Genomic DNA, 25,925 nt, shown 5'->3' with positions numbered 1-25,925 from the left:
TCGCGTCTATTGTGATTTAGAATCCTTTTTTCCCAAAGTATCTTCGATATATTTACAAAAACACTCTAATTTTCGTAAAAATTCATGAATGGGACCCTTTACGATCACTGCAGATAAGTTTTAAACTATTTTTCCACCGGTCAACAACGTTCTTTTATATTCCATGATATTTTGTGAATGAGTAACTTTTCTGAAGGATTTTCTTTTTGAATCAAATGATTACATTTTGCAAAAATTCTTGAATTCCCTTCTTTCCAAACGTGATAACACCATAATTATATACTATTTGTACTTTTCCAAGAATTATTTCAACATTCATACGTTTAACTCAAGTTTCAGATGTTCTAGAAAATTCCAGCTGTAATATGTATGTCTATTATGTTATTCTATTATGTGTACTTTCTTTTTGTGATGGGTCTGGATGTTTTTGCCGTCCTTCCGCGAAATTTCCCTCTGAGTCGTTCCTCGTACATAATTTATTTGCCCTTTTTGAATTCATTTTACATTTCGAAGCATAACTTTCATTTCTAGTACTTTCTATGCCCTGAGGGATTCGTAGGCTCATCATTCGCATTCATTTTTGAAGTCATTCCCACTACGTTTGAAGAATAACTACTCCTAGAAAAAAAAGTGGTAAAAAAGAGCAAGAAAGAGAATTTCATGTTCATGGGGATATTCGTGAATAATTGATGTACATTAATGAGGAAAATGAGGAGATGGGTTTTCCTGAGAGGAACATGAAGTGAGAATGATGATTAATTGTGCAATTTTTAAATATTATCATGCATCATAATTAATGTAAGGTGACTGACATATAGTAGTCTTAATTTACCCAGAAAAAACAAAGTTTTCTTTCGAAAAAGTTGAATTTTTTCGCAGATCATCACCAATCATTCTCATCTCATTTTCCTCACTACAGAACGCGGCGGTCCCACCATCGCAGCTTTCCAGCGCAACGTTTTTCGCAAGAAGAAAATTTATGAGGCTATGCGTAGGGAAAAACTGGAAAAAGATAGCGGATAAAAACTGAAGAACCCATTTGGACTCGGGCCAACTGATTCTATTGGTTTGAAAATATTGCGTTGTAGTTGCTTGTGACGGCCGCAATGCAAGTGCGGCGACAAGAAATCCATGTTAAAGGCATCACCCTCACGAATCTGAGGTGGTGCAGATTTCAGGTGGAGTATATTCGTATACAGGATGGGAGACAATGGAGAGGGGAGTGATTCTGGCGCGCTCCAATCGAACTCGTTGTAGAAAATGGCGCGCCGGAACGCTCGAAGCCGTATTTTCCGAGCCGTTTTTTAAGGCAATTAGGAAGAAATGGACGGAATCACCCTCTCTCTCCATAGTCTCCCATCCCTTATGGGAATACTCCACCTGAAATCCGTACCACCTCAGATTCGTGGAGTGATGCCTTTAAGAATGTTTTTATGTTCAACGAGGAAAAATAAAATAAGTGAAAAAATAAATAAAAATGGAGTTGTTTCATTCGGAGGAAAATGTTGCAAGAACAGAGGAGACGTATAAATTTTCGGAATACAAAGGAATATTCTAACTAACAGATCTCTTGCGTGTCCTGTGGAAATAATTCCACAAATACGAGCAATTTAATTGTGTATTTCTTTATTTCAAAGCACACATAGGTGCGTCATTAGAAAAAGAAAATCAAAAATGAGCAAAGATTTTCAGTTGGCGAGTTGTTTTGGAATATTTGTATGTATGCCGGAAAATTGTCGAAATCCTAGCAATCTATATAATTCTGGCAACGACTGTATGATAAATTTGCCGGTTTCGAATTTTTTTTTCCAACTTGAAAATTTTTCCAAAAGGTGAGGAGAAGGGCATGATAGCTGGTTTAGTAACGGGGAACATTTGTTCCAAACCAAAATATTCTACTTACCTCTATGTACGGGGAAAAGTAAATTAATGGGTTACTAGTAGAATCCCAATCCCCCTAACAGCTTCTCCCGATCGATATTTATTTTTTTCGAGCTGTGCAGGTAGATAATTGGATAATAGATAATTAGATAATTCTATTGGTTAAAAAATAAGTAGGTGGAATGCTCGATTTTAACTCCAAGATTATTGATTGATTTGTTGATCAGACAGTGGTGATCTTGTTACTAGGAGGCGGTGAAACGTGAGTTCCATGCGTTGTTTGTTTATCCTCAGATCCGATTTAGTGTTAGTCACAGAATTATGAACTCGGAATAAAAATAGATGTTTTTCCCTTTTTAGCAGCAATTGACTTGCGGCGGGAAATTCGAATTAGCCGATAATAATCCGTGATTTGTGCGGTCTCAATGTATTCGTAGAATCGTTTCAGGGAATATGAATTTTATAGAAATGAGTCGATTTTGATCAGTCATAAGTAAAAGTAATGAAATACTGTATCGAGCATTACAAAGACATCCTGAGGATAGAAAAAAACGAGCCCAAATTGTTAAAATTTGTAAAATTTGTTAATGTAAATTTGTAAATTTTGTAGAGAATTAAATTGGTTCTTGAAGTTTTACGCAAGCGGAAAACCAAAAATACTTTTTATGTAATTAAAGCGGAAAACCAAAAATACTTTTTATGTAATTAAAGCGGAAAACCAAAAATATTTTTTCTGTAATTAATTAAGGATAGAAAATAAAGAGAACAAATAAGTAAGTAGATCCATGAAAATGTGAACTTACCGCTCAAAAATTTTTTGACCTAGTTAGTTTTCTGATTTTCTGTTCTTTTTCCATAATTTTCTGATTTTTAATCTACCGCAATTCTTTTTCGCAAAAGATGTATGGAACATTTCAGTTCCCTTCCTTCAAGAAAAATTATTTTTTCTCTAATATTTATCAATTTTAATTTTTTTCTTAAATTTTATGTTAGCTTTTTTTTTACTCCGAAAAAATATTTTGCTAGCGGTTTCTTTTCGATTCTTCTGTTGCGAGTGAGTTGTCGGAAATAATCTTCTATTAATTCGCTTGTTGAGAAAAACTGCACCCAAATTGTTTTCTTTATTTTCATGGAAGTTTCCTCGGTTTTTTCCTCGCGATTAGGTATTTCCGCATTTTTTTTTCTTCAGGAAGCTTCTGTGTTGGTTTTCGAACGAAAAAATAACGTTAAAGCACCGCCGAGAATTGGTCGAATGAACAAATTTGCACTTGTTGACCTAATAAAGTAAGTTGGATGACTTGTTATTTTTTTTTCAGGTGACCAGCCAGCTAATTTCAATATTTATTCGTTAAAAAAATCTTTAGGTATGAAGTCAGTCAACTATCCTCGCTTGCACATCCTCGTATTCTTCACGTTCAGCATCCATTGGAGGACACCAAGTCAGAATTGTCTCATTTTCTGTTTTACTTGCGTTCTCCCTTCTTTGTGATTTTTGAGGATTTTTTTTCCTAAAAATGATACAAATGATATGTGAGAACCAGATATCGCCAAATAGATGGCTATTTTCGCCCTCCGCCGATTATTGCTGCAATTCGGAATTAACCCTTTGAAAATCGTTAGGCAAAAAAAAATCATTTAGACATCTTTTTCTCGCCTTAATTTGGGAATTCGTTCTATCGTCCTACTCGAAGCGAAGTAAGGAGTTTATCCTTGGGATAAACATAGTTCCTAAATAATTTTTCATCTCCATGCCGGCTTAACTTGCATATGAAAATATCAAATGCAACATAAATGATAAAACAAGTTTGAACGGTGAGATTTTCCCTTGTCATAGGACATTGACGTCATTTTTTTCTTCCCCTTTAATTTTTCTCAGGGAATTAATGGGATTCTTAGCAAAAATATTCGATCATTTTTCGATTTCTCTCTTACGAACTCTAAATTTACTTGATGGTGTCGCGGAAGCGCGCTTAAAAGGAAAAAGAAACAGCCGACGTTCCCAGGACAAGGGGGCCGAGGATTTCGGAATATCATGAGAAAGCGGGTCAGATAAAAGAGTCAACGACGAAAGGCAACGGTCGCACCAACGACAAGGGAGCCAGGAACAGGAATATCATGAGAACACGGATCGGTATGTAAGCTGAGGATCGACATCGCACATGTCTCCGCGCTTTCCCCTGAGTCTCTTCATTTCGTTATTACTCGAATTCGGCCGTATTTTTTCTCGGTAAGGGGTTTCTTTGTGTTTATTCGTATTCATATTTTTTGTTGTAATCCCGTGATCGTGTCATGGTTTAATTACCCAACTTTGAAGAAAGAAATATTCGCTGAAACTCGACTACTAACTACAAACTCCCCCGTGGCAAGGCAACTATGTACACAGCCAAACAACCTCAGATAGAACGGGTGTAGCGCAGTCGGTTAGAGCCGCTGTAGCCGCCCGATCGAGGTTCGAAACCGCCCTAATGCCAACCGATCCTTACTTCAATTCGGGATCGATAAATTGGTACCAGACTTGTCTGTGGGGATAAAAACACTGATTTAATACATCAGCTGGCTCCCGCAAGTCATTGTATAGGCACCAGGACAACACCCGTCCTCAAAATCTCAACGATTACGAATTACGGTTTAAAAAAAAAACGCGTTGGTGCATCCTAAGCGGATTGACACGCCAGTGACTTTATTCTTTTTATCCTTTTAATTTACTTGATTAGGCCAGATAATACGTTCTGGGCATTTTCTTAATCACTCAGCTCTTTTTTACGTTTCGAGCTCTTTGTGCGTGCAGAAGAGAAGAAAAACAATTGAATAATAAATTAACAACAAGTAAACAAATAATTTGTCTTTATTTATATCTGTGCAAATTTTTAAAATTTTAATTTAATTTTTTTTAAAGATTTTATTATGTGCATATTCAGAGAATTCTTGGCCTTTGCCACCGAATCCGTCTGCGCTTCATTGGACAACATCGTCATCGAGGAAGGAGTGGAACGACTTGAGATGAAGCTAGGAGTTTTACAGGTTAGTTTCGTGGAACTTCTTAGAAATTCCCTGATAGATACCGTACTCTCAGGTTATGAGATGATCAATCCTCCAGCCGCAATGATACGGTACTTTGAAACGTTGTACCAATAATCATTGCTAGATAAATTATGTTTAAAAAAGAAAAAAAAACAAAAGTAGCGGAGTGAAAGCGCAAGGCAACCAACCGGGTATCATGGGCTGCGAGGATCCATCGTTCTGTCGCATATTTATCAAAGGATTGTCCCAGAAAACCGCTGACACCTGCTGTTTTATCCGTACAATATTGATCCACAAGGTTTTTGTTTGTCCCAAAAGGTTCTTGGATCATATGAGCTCTTTTCAGATTAGGAGCGCATAAGTACAGGAAATTTCGTGATATTTCGCCGTTATTCAGATCATTTCCTTTTTTTTTTTGTTGAAGTGTTTGTATTTCTGATCAAAAATCCGCATTATTCTCGAAAATTCCGTCCAGTTTTATTCCTATTTCGCCCGTAAACTGGTGTCATCTAGTAGCAAATCGTAAATACGATTAATTTCTTATGTCTAGTATCCTTTCTACATTCATTTCCGCAAAATTTCGAATTTTAAAACTAACGTCAAAGCTTCTCGAAATTACTTGCGTAGGGAATAGTTGGCGGATTGATAAAATGTATTTTTCAAATGATATAATGGAAATATACTGTCTAAAAAGTGTACTAGAAATGTACTTCTTTAAAAAAAATTCGTATGTGAGTGGAATATTTTAGCGTTTATATGTTTGTTCAAAATTTGTTGTTCACCTATTTTCCAACATATTTTTCCATTCAGATCATAGACGGTCTTTCGTATTTGCACAATTCGGCGAAGATCCTACACGGAAATCTTACACCTGCCTCGATTTTCGTTACAACTAGCAGGCTATGGAAAATCGCTGGATTTTCATTTGCAGTTGCTGCTAAGGAACCAGTCAGCTGTTTTATTTTTTCTTTTTTTGCTATCTTGCTACAAATTAATTACGTTTCGAACAAATCTTCTGTCTAGGACTGCTATCCGTGCTATCCGTGGACTAAAAAATTGCCACCGATCCTACAACCCGACTTGGATTTTCTAGCGCCCGAGTATTTGGCGCCGAATCAGCAGACTGTTACCTCTGCTGCCGATGTGTTCTCGCTAGGAGTGCTGATTTGTTGGATCTATGCTGGTAAGACCGGATTTTCTCCGGAAAAAACTAGAGATCTTTGAAGAGAAGAGTATGATGGGGTTTTACAGGCGGAAAACGTTTAATAGACGCTAAAAATAACCTGGAAACTCATGCGATTATCACTGGTCAGGTGGGTTTGGGGAATTCCTGAAACGTTCCAGATTCTCCGATAATTTTTTTAACAGTTGAACGAAGCGCTCAACTGTATTTCCGAGGAACTGGGTTCGAATCTTCGAGAATCGCTCGGGAAAGTGCTAAGCCTTGACGTTGAAGTCCGTCCGACCGTGCAACTTTTAGCCTTAGTAGGGAATTCTCTGTTACCAGTAACCAGTAGTTGATTGGAGGTTCTGATCTGGATCGATTCAGATCAAGCATTTCGATGATCCGGCGCTGTCGGCTCTTCGACAACTCGACGACATCTCACAAGTGTTCGATCCGTCGCAAAAGTCGCACTTTTTGGGACAAACCCTCGTGTCGGCACTAGGAGTGATTCCTGAGGTAAATCTATGCAGTACACTTATTTATCTTGAATCCGTTCTACGCAAATTTGCACAAAAAATGATTGCACGGTAATTTCTTGTACAATTCCTATAAATTAGGAGAATCACCGTTGTTCCCTATCCGCAGCATAACCGAATATCACAATTATGTAGGTATTTACATGTAAGCGTTAGTTGTTATCTTTGAGTCTCGATACACAAGACTGGTCATAGGTAAATATACTAGTTGACAGCATTTATGTTAACCTCTGCGACCGCGACGCGTCTGCAACATCTCAGTTCCCTGTCCGTGGCGCACTCTCTCACTTTCGTCCGCACTCTCAAATTCGGCACGCGTCGCGGTCGTAGAGACGAACATAAAGAAGTTGTGTACCTGTGTACTTTTTTTATTTATTCTTCTTCTGTGCTCTGATGTCTACAATTTTCGATTTTTCGTAGTTTCGCGCCGATTTCAGTGAAATCCATGGTTTTTTTTTTGGCAGTTTTTCAAAAATTGTTGGACGGAAGAAAATATAATACTTCATAAAGACGGATGGATTATAATCATGGGGACTACTCTCTTCTCCCTCTACCCGATTATAAAAATTCCAGGATGAATTAGGAACTATCTAGTAGTAATCTGCATTTTTACTTTTTTTTTGACCGAAGAGGACTAAACTCAACAAAGGATTTTAAACAACAAAACAGCAAAAAAAAAAGCCGACAAACCGCTCCTGTTATTTTTTTTTTCCAACAACCATAGTGGTTTTTGCCCGTTCTCCGCATTTTCTCCACCCGTTACTCATCCAATCATCCGAGAGAGAGATTTAATCGCAAACATTGAAGAGCGTCTGAAACGTTTCATTACAGAATATTTGGTTCTCACGCGTGCTGCCACGCTTCAACGAGCAACTTTTCGACTCACACGAACTTTTCCCTGCACTCGCAAAACCGTTATTCTTCATGTTGGATCACTGTGAAAGTCATAATATTCACAAATTGAGGACATGGATGCGAAAGATTCTGGATCATACGACACAGAAAGCAGTACGTTCATCATGATTTATTTATTTTTTGGTTTTTATTCAATTTCGAGCGAGGTGCATGTAGAAGGACGTTTCATAGAAAGACTTGGAAATGTGGTCTCAGGACAGGAAATGTCCGATCGATTTGGTTTGGCCTCGAGCCAACCGCTTTTAGTCCAATTAGATTAATTCTACTCTCTAAAAATTTTAAAATTCTAATTCTAAAAATAATAATTCTAAAATTAAAACTCTACCCTTTAATTCTACTCTCTGATTTTTTTTTTTGGAGAAATTCGGGGTATTTTCGCTCGAAGTTCCGGAAAATCCTCGAGTCGATGCCTTATTGGAAAATTGTGCGAGTTTGTAGCTAATTTTTCCAGGAGTAACGACTAATTTATTTTTCGATAGCCTAAAGTCTAAGTAGTGCAAAGTCACCGTTACTATAACTATTAGCTTCTTGGAAATCTAAACTAATTTACTGTCGTCCCCCTCTCCTATGTTCTATTGTATCTATTGTTTTCTTGTTTTTTTTTTTTTCAAATATGTTTACGTCTTAGAAAGGTTACTTTTCAATTATAGGTTTAAATTTTTCAGAAATTAAATTTCCTACTTTTCAGTGTGGATCTTTTCTAAACACTGCACTTTAAGGTGTATTATATTTATTTATTTTTATTTACGTAATATCTAAACTATGTAACTCCAGACGAAAATTTTCCCCAGAGAGAGTAGTTACTATGAAGGAAAAAATAAAAGGAGAAATTTGTTCAAACAATCCTCAAAGCGGTCCCTAAGATTGTAAAAAGTGCCGATCTATCATCTATTTTCTTTTTGCGCTTTACAAAACAAATCTCATTCTGGTTAATTACAGAGAAAGTCGCTGGAAAATTGTGGAACACGTCCGGAAAAACGCTAATTTCATGATTCCGCTATGCAACAAATTAGCTTCGATGCTGCTAATTTGTCTTCATCCCTTCAAAATCTCAAAGCTCACTTTTTTTTCGGACGAGTTTCGAACTCTTCAGGAGATTCCCTTCATCAGTGGGATGTCCTTCACGTCAGAACCCTCATTCACTAATTATTTCGTCGTGTTATGCCCAGATTTATGATTTTTTTAATTTTTGAAAATTTGCCTATTGTAATACGCACTTGGACTTAGTTTTTGCAATTTTTCTTGCTGTAATTGAAGAGAGAAAGAACTCTTGCTCGTTAAGGGATGGATCAAGGAGAAATTCACCATTGTTTATCACTTGGACGCTAAGTAAACAATAGTTTTTGCAGTAAGAATTCTAAAACATCAAAACATTTCTCCATGTTAATGATTTTTCGCGACGATCATGTTGTAATTTAAGACGACTTTTCTCTATTTTTATTTAGAATTAAAATTTGAATATTTGTTTTTGATTCAGAAATAGAAGTTTTTAAAAAAAAGGGGATGATCTCACAAAAACCTTGTTGGAAAAACAGGAAAACATATATCCTGGAATAATTTTGCTATTGGAACACGCTATTATTTTTAGTGTTATGGAGGTTCTAAGCAGAGAAGGGAACGTAGAAATGATATATGGAAATAATTCTGGTTTATTCGACAAGAGCGCTTCCTTCTTAACCTCCTACGCTGCATGAAGGAAAAATTTCTTAAGCATTTCCATGTTTAGTCGAGTTATAATGTTCAAAAACCGCTTTCATGCTGCTTTTGTTACATCATAGGGTAATTTCTGGAATGTTCTAGCTTTGTTGAGATATCCGAGATCTTTGAACACTAGAATTTCTGATGTTTACCTCTTTTACCTCCGTCATTGACTTACATCACTTGATAACAACGAGTCTATTGACGTAAATTATGTAATAAATTTGCTATAATTTTGTTAATTGCTACCATGAGGAGAAAAAGATTCCAAGAAAACGTCAGAACGTCGTTTTCGCAGAATTTCCTTGAACGATCATTTTTATAGCAGAATCATTCAATCGTTCGTTCATTCGTTCATTTATAACAATTTATAACAAAATTTTAGCAATTTATAACAAAATTACAGCAAAATCGCTTTCGCAGGATTTCCATGAAGGATCTTTTTTCCTTTTTTTTTCTCATTCCTTTAGCTTCATACTTTACTTTTGATTAGTCTGCTACGCTTATTTTTTTTATCCACAGAGACGTGACGACATCAGAATAAACCTGCCTCAGGTGATATTTCTTGCGTTTACCTCATCTTTTCCCCTCAAACACGTTCACTTCGTCCCGTAATGGACGAGTTTTGCCGTTTGACTGTAATTACAAAAATATCCTATCATTTCCTGGCTAGCTTTATCGGATTTCGTGCGATGACCTGTGAAACACATGGGTCGTTCGTTTTCTCCGAGAATTTTCCGTGAAAGTATATTTTATTCTTATTTTATTTTTTTTATTTTTATTCATTATTTTGCATATTTTTTTATTTATTTTGAAATGAAACAATTTACAATCGACGACTGCGAGAAGACAGCCGTCAGACGAAGAAAAAAAAAGGAGCCATTAAAATTCCCCAGCGGAGCTTCATTTCGTGGAGGATATTGAATTTCAATGTCGTTGACCTTTTCAAGTGAATTTCAACTTGGGAATCGCTTCATCAAAATTCATCGCAACGTTAGCTTCGTTTTTTTTTGTTTTTTAATGGCAGCACATTGATGGTAGAATGTAGAACATTCATTTATTCCTTTATGTTTTACTTCATCTCACTTACGTTCACTTGTCTACACTTTATGAGCTTTTTTTTCTTCTAAACTTCATCGCTTTCGAAAATGTACTCATGTTTCCCATCAAATTCTCGCATTCGCATTCTTCTCGTATCTCGTCAAATTTCAATCTTTTTTCTTTGATCAAATTCCAAACTTTGAGAAAATTACGTTCACTTCATTTACGCTATATGAGCTCTTTTTTTTTCTAAGCGTCATCGTTTCCATAAGTAGTGAAGTGTTCGTGTTTTGCCAACAGTCTCGTCAAATTTCAATTTTTTTCTCCGATCGTGTTCTCAAACTTCAGCCATTGAGAAAAAGCTGCTAACAGCAACAACTTTGCAGTTAGATGATGCCCCTAAATTCCCCTAAATCCTAAATCCTAACGTCCCCTAAGTTTTTTTTTCTTAATTATGAGGGTTATGATGAATGAACTTCATGCAAAGCAGCTTCAGTCGTTTTTCTTCCTGTGATTCTGATATGACTGTGCTTGAATGAATAAACGAACATCAAATATTGAAGAATTTAACGGAAAGATCAAAAATATCAGTAGTTTTAATCAAAACGACTTCCTTATTGTTGAAAATCGCCCTCATCGTACACAAGAACTCATCGAGGTAAATACTAACGAGTTGTGAAGAATCTTCGAGAAAATCCAGAGAGCCGATAGTGTGGAAAAAATGCGGCGTCGTTTCGAAAATTTGCAGCATATCTACTTCCGATCACATCTTACCAATGAGCAATAACTTATTCTGGAGAGATGAGCTTGAAATTTTTCGCGGAGTAAAATTCCCAAGAATGACATCGAAATCAACGTCTATATCTCTATAAAAATATTTTTGCCAGAAAAAAAAAACGAGTACAGAAGACAGGAATCTTATTTTAGGCCCCAAGTTTGTTTACCTTGCATTTCTTTGAAGCAGGGACAAAAAAAATTACCGGAAAAACAGATCTAAAATTAAATCAGGACTAGGTATGGGCTCTAAAATGGACAATTTCCTATCTTCCGACACTCACTCCACAGCCTCTCTGTAGTTGCGAAGGGGAGGGGGCAATTCGGCTCGACGGGTCACTACAAAAAGTCAATAAATCGATAAATTGACAGGTTGATGATTGACTGGGAAAGGACATATAGGACCGCAAGGATAAACCACTCTGTTTCCCAAATTATCACTTAAAATGGCTTTATGAAACAAATTTCCATCTCACAACCTCATAATTTTCAATTCGGTCTGGAATTTAAAACGATGGGGAATCAAAGGTGAATATAAAAACTTTATTTTCCGTACTAAAATATTCTGATGTTGTTCAATTTCATGTGAACTTATTTCTTTCTATAAATGGCAACCAGATAATTCATTTCTCATTTATATAATGGCTACTTCAGCAGAGCAGCTTAAGTCATATCCCAAGAGGTTTAGAGCGGATTTTTCACATTAGGCTTAAATTGCTTGGAATTGCTTAGTTCTTCTCTCAGTACCTCTTCAGTAAGGTCGACGATGCGCTATTATGGGGAGAACACCGCCTTCCTTTATACTAGGGATATTTTGCATTTATTCAGCTTATACAATTTTATTATTATTATTTTAAATTTATATTTACATTTTTTATTTCATTGGTATTTTTGTTTGTTTTTATTTTTTTTTATTTTATTGGTATTTTCTACCAAATTATTCCAACGAAAACATTTCAATGGGTAATTTCTGTGCTGAAGTTAATTTCTGCAAGAATTTCAGGAATACAACAATCGTTAAATCACTCTATTATGTTCTCTTCCGCTTTTCTACTTTTCTTTTCTGCTTTCCTTCTTTTTTTTCGTTTCTAACGAGAAGAGGCTGGAGGAGCGGTGGAGCTGAGCTCAGCTCAATTCCTCCAGCTTCAGCTCATCTCATTTGAGCCGCTACGAGTGCATGCTTCATTTGCGGGTCCGCTCATTACATAAAGTCAATTTCATCGTGTGTGTCACACTCGAACACATCCGGCGGTTGTTTTTACGCTGCGCTCATTTTTAGTTTCACATGATGTCATGGCTGTTGTGAAATGCCTCAGGGAATCATTTGTTCGCTTCCAGCTACACGCCGGATCGAAATTTTGTATAAGTCTTGTTGATTTGTGCAAATAAAATACTTTTATAAAAATATAAAATAATATATAAAATGTAAATAATACATCAAATTTATAATAAAACATAAAAACGTTTAAGTTAACCTAAAGAGTTGAATGAATGTGTTAAGCAGTCAAACTAATTACCAATTAGAATTAATTACTTAATCAATCAGACCAATCAAAATTCTTCCCGAATTGTCTCCTTCAATTTAATGCAAATTGTTGTTCATTGTCAGCTTTTTCAACTTTAATTAATTTAGTTCCTTATCCATTCGTCAAACGGCATTTGTTTAAAGGCATCACCCCACGAATCTGAGGTGGTACGGATTTCAGGTGGAGTATTCGTATACGGGATGGGAGACTACGGAGGGAGGGGGCTTACCGTCCATTTCTTCCTAATTGCCGTAAAAAACGGCCCGGAAGATACGGCTTCATTCGTTTTGGCGCACCATTTTGTACAAGAGGTTCGATTGGAGCGCGCCAGTCTTGTGCGGCGCCGCGTCTTCCGGGCCGTTTTTTACGGCAATTAGCAAGAAATGGACGGAATCACCTCCTTCTCCGTAGTCTCCCATCCCGTATACGAATACTCCACCTGAAATCTGCACCACCTCACATTCGTGGTATGCTGCCTTTAAGCCTTAGTTTTAGATAAGCAAAAACTGACTCCGAAAATTCTCTATTGCGAAAACTGGCCCCTGGGAGAAAAGTTTTCCGCTCAAAATTTGCAATAGTCGACAGGCCAGGGGGCAAATATTTGCGTGTTTTAGGATTGTTGGCGATGTTTACTGGTTTCCTCCAGTCCCTTTTATTCGGCCGGCTTTTTTGCAATACAATGTAGCACATTTCTCACGCTGATTTATAACCTTCGCGTGCTCAACAGCAGATGTTTTCCCTGTTGGCGTCATTTCCACTCTTTTCTCATGTATACTGAATGAGTTTCGAGAATGAAATTGAAACCACGCCTCCACCACCCCCGCTTCGTGTTAATCGAAATGAGACAATGGCTGTTTATTTACGTTTGAAAGCATTTGTTCGTCCATTATGTGCCACTTGTACACATAAGAATAAGTAAACAATTCCTTAAGGATAATATTACATCGGTTCATTACTGCCCTATGAATCATTACGTCCCTGACATTTTCTATCATACATCATAGGTGTTAGTGGATAGGATCCCAAATTTCATTCATATTTTTTTCCATTAATTCAATGGCAAGTTTTTTTTTTTATTTCCAAGTCCTTTTATAAAGACGAGGTCGACGAAATGTCAACCCATTAAGAAAATTTCACCAAAACATCAGTGGCTCAAAAAGGTAGCATAAATATGTTTGATTTTTTTTTGTTTTTTTTTTCGAGCAGATATTTGGTCGTACGGTAATGCACTATTAGAGGTCTAAAGTCGTCTACTCTCTATTTATTTTGCATTCTCCATCCTCTTTTTCTTTTTTCCTTCTATTCTTCTTTTTGTTCCTATTTTTAGAGAAAAATTATAGTGGATCTCGTTAATAAGGTAACTTCCTCAATTACCGTCAGGAGAATTGAGTGAATGGGTGAGTTAATCGGTGACAAATAAATGAACGAATGATCGAATAAGCAAAGTAATGACTGAACGGATGAGTGAGTGAACAAATGAATGAATGATCGAATGAATGAATGAGTGAATGAACAAACAAAGTGACGGTTAAGTTATGAAAAAAATTATTAGTGACTAAATAATTTTTTGATGTACGAATGAATGAATAGATAATTACGTGCGTGAATAGGTGACTGTTTCAATGAGTGAATGAATGAATGAATGAATGAATGAATGAATGAATGAATGAATGAATGAATGAATGAATGAATGAATGAATGAATGAATGAATGAATTGACATATGAATACATTAGAAGATGAGCGAGTGAATGGATGGGTGGATGAGCGAATGGGCGAATAATTGGATGAATGCGTGGTTGACTGAGGAAAACAATGGATTAAAAAATGAATAGCTCCATTAGTGAATAAATAAATACTATAAAATAATATAAAATATAATAATAATATAAATAATATAAAATAAATAATAAATAAATAAATTGTATGAGATTTTTTTGCCGTAAGAATTTCTCATGAAACCCTCTCGGTTTGAGAAAACAAAAAACTTTCCTGCACCGACTACATCTCCAGTATTTCGAAAATACCTCTCCCTTGCGCCTTTTTTCTCTTTTCCCATTCGCTTTACCTTTTTTTCCCGAAGATAGACGTTTTCAGCTGGATGGAAAACTCATTCCGAATCTTTTCCAAATACTTTAGTCGAAAATTACATGGCTAGAAATTCCGAATTTTCGTATTCGATAACGAAAACAGTAAAACGTAAACTGCGTTCATGTTTCACTATCATCCTTGAAATAGAATATCCTTGTTTAAAAAAAGAAGATAAGTGCAATTCTTGGGTACAGCTCAAGGAAATTAATCAAAGCTATTAAAAAAAAACGATATGTTTCTACCTTTAACAAAGTTCCCCAGGTTTTAAAAGCTCTTTGGTGTGAAATTACGTGTTTCACGGTTCGATGAATTACTTCGTCATATGTACATTTCTGTCTACTCTACCGTATACTAATATATGTATGTGTCGACGTCATAATAGTCGCATATGACGAATTTGGCACTCCCACGCAGATCCCCCGAGGTAGAGGTGGTGCAGTTAAATTATCCTACAAATTCGTACATTCCTCTTATCCTAGGATATTCGGTCCAACTACGTATAACGCTGACCTAGTAAACAGTAGTCGATTCTTGCTTTCCTGGCTGATGGTGCAATTTTCCCAGCGCTATGGATGTGGAGTCCCCGTTTAATCCCTCAATATACGTATGTAGTATGGGTAAACAGATTAGTATGCTTTTTAGCGAGTGCTTACGTAACCATCTGTGCGCTGAGTAGTCGCAAAAATCCATGAAATCCCTGGAATCTTCTAGAATCTTCTTATGATACACGCAAAAGGTGTATTCTGCGCTGTTTTTAGTATTTAGCAGAAAATTTAGTAGTTTTAAAATTTGCTAGTGTTTTAAATTATTATTTTAATACTTGTTTTATTTATTATTTATTAATTATTTATTATTTATTATTTCATTTATTTATTTATTGTTTATTTTATCCACTATTTTAATTTATTACATCAAATTAAATTATTTTATCCTGAAAGTCACTCTGATCCGAATTACCCGCTCCCATCGATCGATACTTGCGCTGGCATCGTTTTTGATCAGCCGACGATTACACGTTGATACTTTGTAATAGATGAGATCGAGGATTCGGCCCTGGATTCTGCTTGAACTGGGCTATGCGAGAATTGTTCCCTATGCTTTCATCATTTAAAGGCATCAAGGCCCACGAATCTGGGGTGGTACGGGTTTCAGGTGGGTTATAGCTACACGGGGTCGTAAATTATGGGGAGGAGGCGATTCCGTCTATTTCTTCCTAATTGCCGTAAACAACGGCCCAGAAGGTGCGGGACGTGCACAAGGCTGGCGCGCTCCAATAGAACTCGTCGAAAACTGCGCCCCAGAACGTTCGAAGCCGCATCTTCCGGGCCGTTTTTTTTTTATGGCGATCAGGAACAAATGAGCGGGATCCCACCCGTTTCTGCAATCTACGATCCCATATAGTTTTTAACCATTGGAAATCCATATCATGTCAGATTCGTGGGTGATGCCTTTAACTCTTTTTCTTCCAAAGTAATACAAGACCTTTTCTTTTATGGTCACTACAACTTCTAAGACCAAATCTTCCTTAATGATGGGCGATGCGTACGTATGCCATGGATTAAGATTTGCTTGAAAATCCTCTTAATTTTTTCACAGCACTTTCGCGGCGTATCTATTCTGTGAGCGATGGGCTCTCGTGACATCGAAATCTTTTTGCTTGTATTTTTTTTGGGGGGAGGGGAGGGATTCGTCTTGAATTTTCGCAATCAACTATTCTACTTTTCAATTTCTTCTTCCAAAAAATCACCACTAGCTACCGTATCCCTCTTTTTCACTCTTATCGCTCTTCTCCATAAAAGTTCTCACCTCTCGAGCATTTTTTCCTGTTGTTTTGATCTTAAAACATTGCTAAATTTGATATTTAAAAATTCATTCAAACGTCGAAAAAAAAACAAATTTTGTCGCGTTGAACGAATAGGTCGAAATTCCCTTTCAAAAAAATCTAGGGAAGAGAGGAAAATATGCAATATTTTATTAATCATCCTACTTCCATCCGCTTCCAGAAAATCCAATATGCTTGTTTATTTACCATCTCATGGCATAATATATTTGTAGGTATTACTTGCAATTGCTGAACGGTGCATTCCACCACTTAATATCCGCATAATTCCTGCTATTCCACTCTGTCGCTCCCCATAAACAACAAAACTAAATAAGTAGTACATAAGTCGTATTTTATTGAGGAATAATTTGTAAGCGATTTTTCTTTTCAATGTAGAAAATGCACATAGAATTTTTTTTTTCAAAAATGTCCAACTTGTGAGCAAAATTTCGCAAATGCGCACTATTTGATGGAAAAATTTCTTGGTCCACAAGGAGATGGTCCCGTGATTTTTGTTTTTTTTTTCTAATTCCTCTAATTCCTAAAGATTAGTAATTTGAAGTTTCAAGAGGACAATAAGAAATTTCCCGTCGAACGATAAGTAACATTTTGTTAACTTTCTTTTCTACACGGATTTTTAGGCTTGAAAAAAAACGCCCTTAGCTCACCCCTCATCTTAATAGTAGATTTGAGTGTAGAAATAAAAATAATTAGTTAGTTAGAAAGAAATAATTAGTTTCTTAGAAGTTTTTTTTTTTTTAGAAATAATTAGTTTCTGAGCCCATATTTTATGTAAAAATTTATATTTGTATTTGTTGTATGGAATACAATAAATACAAATATAAATTTTTACATAAAATATGTGATACGAATAAGCGGAATTAAAACTGACATACATCAAAAATTGAGCATTAATGATAAATGCAATGTATTTAAAGCTCAATTAATAGTTATTCAAAAATTAATGAGGATTTGGATGGGACATTTAAAGATCTGAAATAACTTTCACATAAATAATTCTCGTGAATGGACGACAGTAGGTCATAAAAGCTTAATCACCCCTGCATGAATGAATTTGTACCCAGAGTTGAAGAAGAATTTTTTCGATTGTTCGTAATTTTTTTCCTCTTTACATTGTTAGAAATTCGTGGAAAAAATGACGTTTATGGAATGACGTGAATAATTTCCTTATTTCGATGTCATTTATTCGCATTTCAATGTATTTTCTTTTTTTTTTTAAATGTCATGCAAGGAACTTGTATCTAATTGGACGCGGGCATTGTTAACTCGCGTCACGTCACGTTCGTTTCTTTTCGTTTCGTCATCGGGTTTGAGCTAATCGCTGGGAGTTGTTTAATTAAATAAAACAGTAGTATGAGTGGGTGGCGTAGTTGATTCCATAAAAGGTGGTCAGAAACGCGAAGGCGGGACTTTTCGACATCCGTTCGCAACGCTAAATCTGTGAAAATTTTCGCTTAAAAATGTGTGTGCTACTAAGAAAACGGAAAATCTGGTGCTCTCCCAGATGATGTCCAGGAAATTACTCGACTCGAAAAATTAAGTTTTAAATTATTTGGTTATTTTTACTCTGTTTTACTAAATTAAAACTCTGTTTTACTAATTTTACTCTGTTTTACTAATTTTACTAAATTTACTCGGAAAATTAACTTTCAAACTATTTATTATTTTATTATTAGTTATTTTTACTCTGTTTTACTAAATTAATTTATTTTTTACGTATTTGTCTTTTTCCTATCTGCTCCTAATCCAATTTAGAAGAATTCTTTTTTTTTTTCTCAGCCTCGACTCTGCCATTCTGTTTCACTTTGATGATGGAAACCCATTCGCTCTGATTTTGCTTCCGGACCCAGCTTCTTTGAAAGTATACTGTAGTTGAGGAAAAATTTTTTTCTTTTGCTCTCACTGTGCTTAGTACTAGGCACTTTAGCTTTATGCGAATAGCTCTTGCTTGAATCTTACCTTTAAAAAATTCTCGAGTTTTTTTCTCATGTTTTTCTATTTCTCTCTTCTTTCTCTCATATAAAGTACAGCTCAGCTTGAAAATGATAAATTTCTAAAACTACGCGACGTGTTATGTTGAAATCGACATCATAAAACTTCATGTCCGTAAGGGATGTAAAATTTTATAGCATCCTTCCTATTCGCTTCTGCTCTTCCTCTAACAGCTAGTCGTTTCTATGCATGTAGTAGCCTGGTACTACGGCTTTAATAATGCGTTTGAAAAAATTTCCGACTCTATAAATTAATTTTCTTGAGTTTGAGTTCTATGCAAAGCAAAGCTCTTCAGTAACAGTTTTTTTTTTTGTGTATTTTGTGCTTCAGTAAGGGTCAAAAAGCCAAGAAAAACTAATAAAATTTGACGGAAAGCTGGGAAAATGTTGCAATGACGTAGAGAAACTCTAATAAGTGTAATAAAAAATAAAGAAGAAATTATATAATCAAAAAAATGTGTTATAATGATGTGATGTAATATTTAATAATGCGAAGAAATGTCGTTTTCATGGTTTGTCGCGCCGAATCACTTCTGTGCAATGATATCCATTAAATTTCGCTTAACTTTTGAACGTCTACCGTAATCTTATCGTAATCCTGTCGCTCGTGCAATAAAATCGAAGGATGTAACTTCATTCCCCGTTTTCGCTATTTTCTCATGCTCTATTTCTTTTGTTTGTGGCCAAAATTGGGTCCTACGGTGATTTTTGACGGCACGCTTCAAATATTCCTCGTTTGCAAGTATTCAGCTAATTTTTTTCGTTCGTTTTCTATAATCTACTATATCAACGACGATCTTAAACTACTAGATATGAATTTGGTTTCTTCTAGGAATGAGGGAAGAAAGAAAGGAAAGAAGGAAGGAAGGAAGGAAAGAAAGAAGGAAGAGGCTTTACATGACTTGCCTGACTTATTCAGTATAATTCTAGTTCTAACAAGTACAGAGCGTTTTTTTTTCATTCATTTCCGAGCATCAGTAAAATTGAAATGCTATTTCATTTCCTGTTTTGTTAATTTTTCATCCTCTACATGTTCTACGTACGTAGTTTCTTGCTTTTGTAGTTAACTTTGATTTCTTGTTGCCGAGCGCTGGTACAACCTTATAGACAACAATTGAAAAAACAGTTCATTTTATACGATTTGAGCCACCTACGTAACATTCTAGGAGATCCGAGAATTTAAATCGAATTTTAAATTGAGTCGAAAATCGAAAATTCAAATGATTATGCTGTGATAATTCTTACGGTAGCAATATGTCATTCCCTACAATACGATTATTATTTCTAAGTTTTCTTTTATCCTATTTATTTATTTTGTTCTTCTTTATTTTACTTTTGTTTCTTTAAAGAAATCCTAGCAGATTTTCTTGAGTTAAATTTGCAAGTTATTCGAATTCCGTTTTAACTAGGATCATATCCCTTCTTCTGATGGCCTGGATGCGTACCGCCAGAGGGACCAGGACGGGTCTTTAACAAGTAGCGTGATACCATTTCCGTAAAATTCCACACCAACCACATTTTGTTGCCGAATTCAATGTTTTGCAGTTCAACGCAACGAAAAAAATTGAAATAAAAAATGTTCGAACCGTTATTTTTACACAAATTGCCCCATTTGGATTTTGAGGCTCGGGAACGCAGTTAATTTGAGATTTTCCTTAAACGAACAGCTTCTCCTTCCTGCAAATTTCGCCGAGTTGCTATCGATCTGCTTCAGCTTACAACAAACCATTAAGCTCTCATTTTTTTCTCCTTCTCTCATTCATCACTTCATCGTTTTTTTGTGTTTTTTTTCTTTAAATTTCTGTGATGAGGCTAATTAAATGGATTGCTTCTATTTCGCGAGTGAACTAAAAAAAACTGCAATTTCGACGCAAAAACACCTAGCTCTATGTCGGAAAAAAGTATTTCTCATTATTGAAAGGAAATTACCTTTGATTGATAATTGTTCTTTCAAAAGTACTTTCCTTGTGAATTTAATGATATGGATGCAAAGTGTGATCCTAGAAGATACTTAGCGTCTTCTGGAGTGAATTTTAAAGTATTCCGAAGCACTTGTAGTCCACAAATTTATTCTTTGTTTTTAGAACAAATAAAAATAAAAATCGATAACAATCTTGGTTTTGCATAAGAAAAATAATACATGATTCAACTATACAATGCCAAGATTTAAAAAAGTCAAACTTACGACTTATGTTTTTTTTTAGTTTTTTTGCATAGTTTTTTTTTTCAAATTAGCTCTCACTTCACTGAACGAAGAGTTTTTCTCGTTTTTTTTTTCTTGGAAATTTTTAAGAGATAGAAGGAAGCGGGTAGGCAGGGAAACGGGTGATGACAGCGCTTTGAATGTGGGATAATAGATGGGGGTGGGATCATTCGATATGTGGATTGGTTCACATCCTATATTTGCAGTGTTTTTTTCTTTCCCAAATTTTTATTTCACAAAAATTATTACTTTATATTTTTTGTTTTTACAAAAATGGTGCAGTGCGACTGTCGGTCAGCGGTTCAGCTTTTCCAGAACTTTTACCTATTGGATCTTCACCTACAGACACCTATACTATATACTTGTACTATAAGGATACTGTAGCGTGTTCGACGAACTGTATGTTTCCATATACCGATCGTTGTGGGTTACTGCGCTTCCCTTTAAGGAACAGAAACAGAAACATTATCAAAATTTTTGTAAAATCAACAACTTCACAGCAAATCCACATTGTGAACCTTGAGTCAACGGATCTATGATTAGTAAATGACCAGTGGTTGTGTACGGTAAGGTCCCATCTGCTCACGACCCCTCCTCAGCGCTCCCATCGCTATATTCACAAAACTTTCCCATTTCCTCTCATTCTCACCCTCTACGTATTTATTAATAAACTTCATCAATACGTCACACATGGTGACGTCATAGCCGGGCACATGATTGACGCGGGGAAACAATTACGCTTGAATGCATGCTAATATCACAGATTTAGCGAGTCGTTATCCGTTTTATGCTCCTTCTATAGAAGCGTTCGTACTCTGAAGTGTTGTTTGAAAAAAAAACAAAAGAACCGGGAAAAAACAAGAGAAATTTAATTTCTTCTCGTCTCGGGCACCAACAGCTGCGCTGCGGCGGCAAAATTACATTATTATTCCATATCCGTAATAATATATGGAATATTTCTAGCTACAATCCCTACAACTTTTTATATAATTCGTAAAAAGAAGCGTCTCGCGTTCTTATTAATTACTTAATTACCTCAGAATTGAATTTATATGCAGATTTCGGTTAATGTCAGCTAATTTCGAATTTATTTCAGTTGAGATCGTTTGTTTTGGAGAACATGAGCTCGTTATTTCGACGATTATCCGATGACAAAGTAGAGGACAAATGTATGGATTTGATCGTGCATTCATTGCGATCCGATGATTCCAGTGTTCAGGTGAGTTTTTAGTTTTTTTTTTTTTTTAGCAACAGCATTTTTATTATTGCACACTAGATTATTTACTTTTTGGTTTTTGATCTATTTATCGGAGAAAGTCGTAAGATTTTTTCTACTTTTTTCCTCTATAATCATCATCTATAGTTATTTTCTTTTTCAAAATCAAATCCTTGTAATATTCCTATTTTCTATTCAATTATTTCTCCTATTCTAAAAGCGACTCCCAACAACTACCGTATATTTCACTTTTGAAATCGTTTTCTTAAAATTCTTAAAATAAATTGAAGATAAATAAATAGTAAATAAATAAATGATAAATATTAATTGTATTGTGTTCAAAAAAAACATTTAAAAAATGATGCCACTTTAGTTTTTTTTCTCGAAAAGGAGCGACAACTATTTGAAAATTAAAGGACCTGTTTTAAAATTTTCATTGAGGTTCCTTGAAGGAAAAAAGGTGTTTTTTAAAGTGATCTTTTCGAATTACTTCTTCGAAATTTGAGTTTCAAGGTATTCACAACCTCTTTTCTTTTCCTATTTTTTTCCTTGAAATCAATATCTGTCCCTTTTGGACAAATCAAAGTTACAGTCATCCGTGCAAAGCTTCCTAGAATTGTCTCATAATTCTGTAGTTTAAAATATTACTGTACAAACACATGTAATGCACGTGATAGAAACTTATTATATTTAGAACTCGTTATTATTATGCTATTAGCCTGTGTTGGGGTTTCTTTGGACGTAATTTCCGTCATAGGACGACGAAATTTATTATCGGGCTAATTTGTCATGATACAGTATCCGTTTAGCGCCTTCATGTTGCATTTCTCGGCGCATTTCTCAAGATTTTTTCAATTTAAAGATACGAAAATGACATTCGGAATTACATTTGCGTAGGGAAAACGTTCACGTTTCATAATTCCCCCTTTTTTCCCTACTTTTTTTCTGAATATTGATATCGCGTATGGTTGACTTTATTTATTTGTACTCTTTGTTCTATGAGCTTCTATCTTTCCATTTCATCATTACACTAAGAATAGCGATTAACTGACAATTTTCGTCTAGTAGTAGCGATTACGTTCATCTCCTCTCTTCCCATAGGAATTCAATCTCATTAATTTTATTTTCACACATAAATGCGCATCGTAATTTGTTCCCATGTAATTTCTGACTATTAACGTTTTTTCAGCTTTATTTTCTTTCACTTTTTATTTTTAAATCGCTTTTTGACTGTACATGTTACCATCGGTACTTATGTTTCTCCGAGCGACCGCGACGCGTCTGCAGCAACTCACGCGCGTCCTAGGACTGACACACAGTATCACTGCCTTTTGTCTTGTTCAAAGTCGACGCTTCGTGGTCGTTCGAGTAGAGTTGTGTTAATTTAATAATGTTAGGATAATTTAGTTTTTTTTTTCAAACAATGGTACACCAATGACTAGTAAAGTAAGTAATAGTAAGCCTAATTCATAGCACACCTAAATGACTCCTATCCTTCGGTATTATTTCAGTCGTCAGCCGTTCGTGGATTGCCGCATGTGGCCGAATTTCTTCCATCAGCCTTTATTACCAGGAAATTACTACCCGCCATTATGTGTCTGCCACCATATCTTCACGATAATGTACCGGTATGTATCTTTGTTTTTTTCTGGCGCTATTAGCGACATTGCATTGCTGTTGGTCCCAAAGGTCCAGTCTAGTTCTCGAGTCTTATATCGACCTCATTTTTCTTAATATTGGCTAATAAAAAAGAGAAGAAAAAGGGAAAATATCGGGTAATTCCTGGGAAAAAAAGTCAGAAATACATTAATTTCAGCGTCAATTGGACCTTCTAGCTGGATTGGCATCGTTATCGGATCGATGTGACGCTGCTTCTCTACAACAACTATTGTCATGTGTATCATTGTGTTCTGCTCATCATCCAGTAATCATCCATGCTAAATCAAGTACGGTTCCTTATCTTTTCTACGTTTTTTTTCTTTTTCATTTTTTTTTTTTGGGAGAGTTTTTTTTTTGAGGGGGGAGAAACTCAAAAGACCATGATTCTGAGTGGAGTTGATTTGAGTGAAATTTTGTAAAATTCTTTTCTTTTCTTCTAAAATTTTTATACGTATACACCATACTACGGTATTTATATTTAAGTTTTCCGTTTTCAAATTAATCCTCTGGGGTTGGTCGTGGTTATACGGTAGCATACACTAGCACGAAAATGCACCTATTATTTCTAATAACTTTATTAATTCTAGTTAAGTGTTTTTAGCAGCAGACTCACCGGTACTCCGGTGCGACAGGAAGTGCAAATTCTCTTTAATATTATAATTAATATGTTAAAATCCTTTTTTGAGAGCTGATCTCGAGCCATTCTGTCTACTTTTCAGAGAAAAAAATTCTTCTAGTTCTTCTAATAGAAGCTAAAGTTTTAACTAATCAGTATGAATTGAAATTTTTTTTTTAAACTTTCCATTTAAAATGCATTCTGCCACAATCATTTTCTCTAGTCATAGGTAATGCTGCGACGAAAGGAAATCAGACGCGGAAATAAAATTATTTCAGGATTAGTTCAACGAATTGTCACACGAGATCCGGTCAGGATGAAAGATGCATCGCTGGTTTGCATTCATCTACTAAATCCACTTGTAATTGGGCTAAGTTGCAAGGAGCTAAGGTTAGTCGACGAGAAATTTCGGCTGAGAGACGCTGTTTAGTGATTTTTTCTTAACCATGTCAATTCTTAGCTCCGCCCACTTCGATGATGTTATGAGTAGTGTACGAATTCTTTTGGATCTCGTCGAACAACTCCGCTATGAGTCCGACGATCGAGTACAACAACAGCAAATGGGAATGGGTCTTGGGTACGTATTCATCTATTTTTTGTTCCCTATTTCAACTAGAAGACGTCGAGATACTGAGATTTCGCACTAGTTTGACTTAACGCCCCACTTAACCGCATTTCTGAAGGGAATTTATGCGTCCCACATCTTGTACGGTGACATTTAGGGAATATCTGCATTGCAAGATTCATAGCCAACTGACATAGCGAAGGAGAATTCTTTCCCCAATAGTAAGAGCCAATGGTTTGTGATAATTGCCCGCGTGATAGCCCGTGTTCTTGAGGTCCCCCACCCCTTCGCCCAGGGTCCCTGACGGATTCCTCCGTTCAAGGTTAAGTTGGTCACCCAAACCCTGGTATCCGCTTATCTACCGTAGCGTTCTTGGTCTCGGAAAAGGATCTCGCGTGAGGATTTTCCACCTTCTGTAGCAGGAGAATGACCTGCCAACCCACCACTCCTCATGCTTTGAAGGGCCAGTCTTGTTGTGTAAAATTCAGGCGAAATTCTAGTGAGCTCTGTTCCATCTTGTTTTTTTTTTTTGTTTTATGGCACACCTGCAAGTGTTTTCAATAAATAAATAAATAAATAAATAAGTAAATAAATGACGCGCGCGAAAGTCACTTAACGACGAAGTATAGAAGGGACTTGAAGAAAATCTAAGCGAATTTAAAAAAGAAATGTGCACCGACCAGAATCGTAAAATTGGTGGTCGTTTTTACTTCAGACGGATTTTCTGGAAGTACTTGAATACCTTCACTTACTTTACCAAACTGATGGGCTAATATTATCGCCTGTAGCGATTGCCCGCATCTTCGCCAGGTTGCGTCGTCCTTGAACATACCTCCGCCTTACCTTATAAGGATCTAAAGCAAAAACTTCTATAAAATCAATCTATTTGTGGATGTCCCATATTTTGCGAGGCTGGACGTCTCGTCTAGAGTGCCGATCGACGTCGAATTCGACGATGTCAAATGGAAAGTCACTACCAGAAGGTCCATGCTCTTTCTAGGCGTTTGACCTGCTTGATTATAAGCTTTGATGGGCATTTTGCAATATCTGGGTACCTTTCGAGATATAACTGTCCTGTTATATACCAAGTACGTGGTCAGACCGTATACACAAATGTCTGATTACATTCAGGATAAGCACAGCCTCCTCGAGCAGGTAGCAATCAGGCTCTTAAAGGCATCACCC

At 35.9% G+C, this 25,925-nt stretch overlaps 1 protein-coding gene across 3 annotated transcripts in view; it reads left to right on the top strand.

Moving 5' to 3' along the window:
• Positions 1–25,925, top strand: part of RB195_004549 (uncharacterized protein) — a gene marked incomplete at both ends in the record, with an annotated part of 48,828 nt that overhangs the window by 20,571 nt on the left and 2,332 nt on the right. For all 3 annotated transcript variants that reach the window (XM_064182443.1, XM_064182442.1, XM_064182441.1), the window contains 14 exons: positions 3,071–3,165; positions 3,246–3,320; positions 4,800–4,902; positions 5,713–5,850; positions 5,926–6,085; positions 6,154–6,215; positions 6,271–6,387; positions 6,452–6,583; positions 7,435–7,611; positions 21,781–21,903; positions 23,412–23,528; positions 23,717–23,846; positions 24,454–24,565; positions 24,636–24,752. In XM_064182443.1, the coding sequence (XP_064033708.1) occupies positions 3,071–3,165; positions 3,246–3,320; positions 4,800–4,902; positions 5,713–5,850; positions 5,926–6,085; positions 6,154–6,215; positions 6,271–6,387; positions 6,452–6,583; positions 7,435–7,611; positions 21,781–21,903; positions 23,412–23,528; positions 23,717–23,846; positions 24,454–24,565; positions 24,636–24,752 (1,658 nt within the window). The remainder of the gene's footprint in view (positions 1–3,070; positions 3,166–3,245; positions 3,321–4,799; positions 4,903–5,712; positions 5,851–5,925; positions 6,086–6,153; positions 6,216–6,270; positions 6,388–6,451; positions 6,584–7,434; positions 7,612–21,780; positions 21,904–23,411; positions 23,529–23,716; positions 23,847–24,453; positions 24,566–24,635; positions 24,753–25,925) is intronic.

This window comes from Necator americanus, chromosome I, assembly GCF_031761385.1.
Source record: "Necator americanus strain Aroian chromosome I, whole genome shotgun sequence".
Classification (NCBI taxonomy): domain Eukaryota; kingdom Metazoa; phylum Nematoda; class Chromadorea; order Rhabditida; family Ancylostomatidae; genus Necator; species Necator americanus.
Note: the sequence above shows the minus strand (reverse complement) of the source record. Positions and strands in the feature narration are given on the sequence as shown.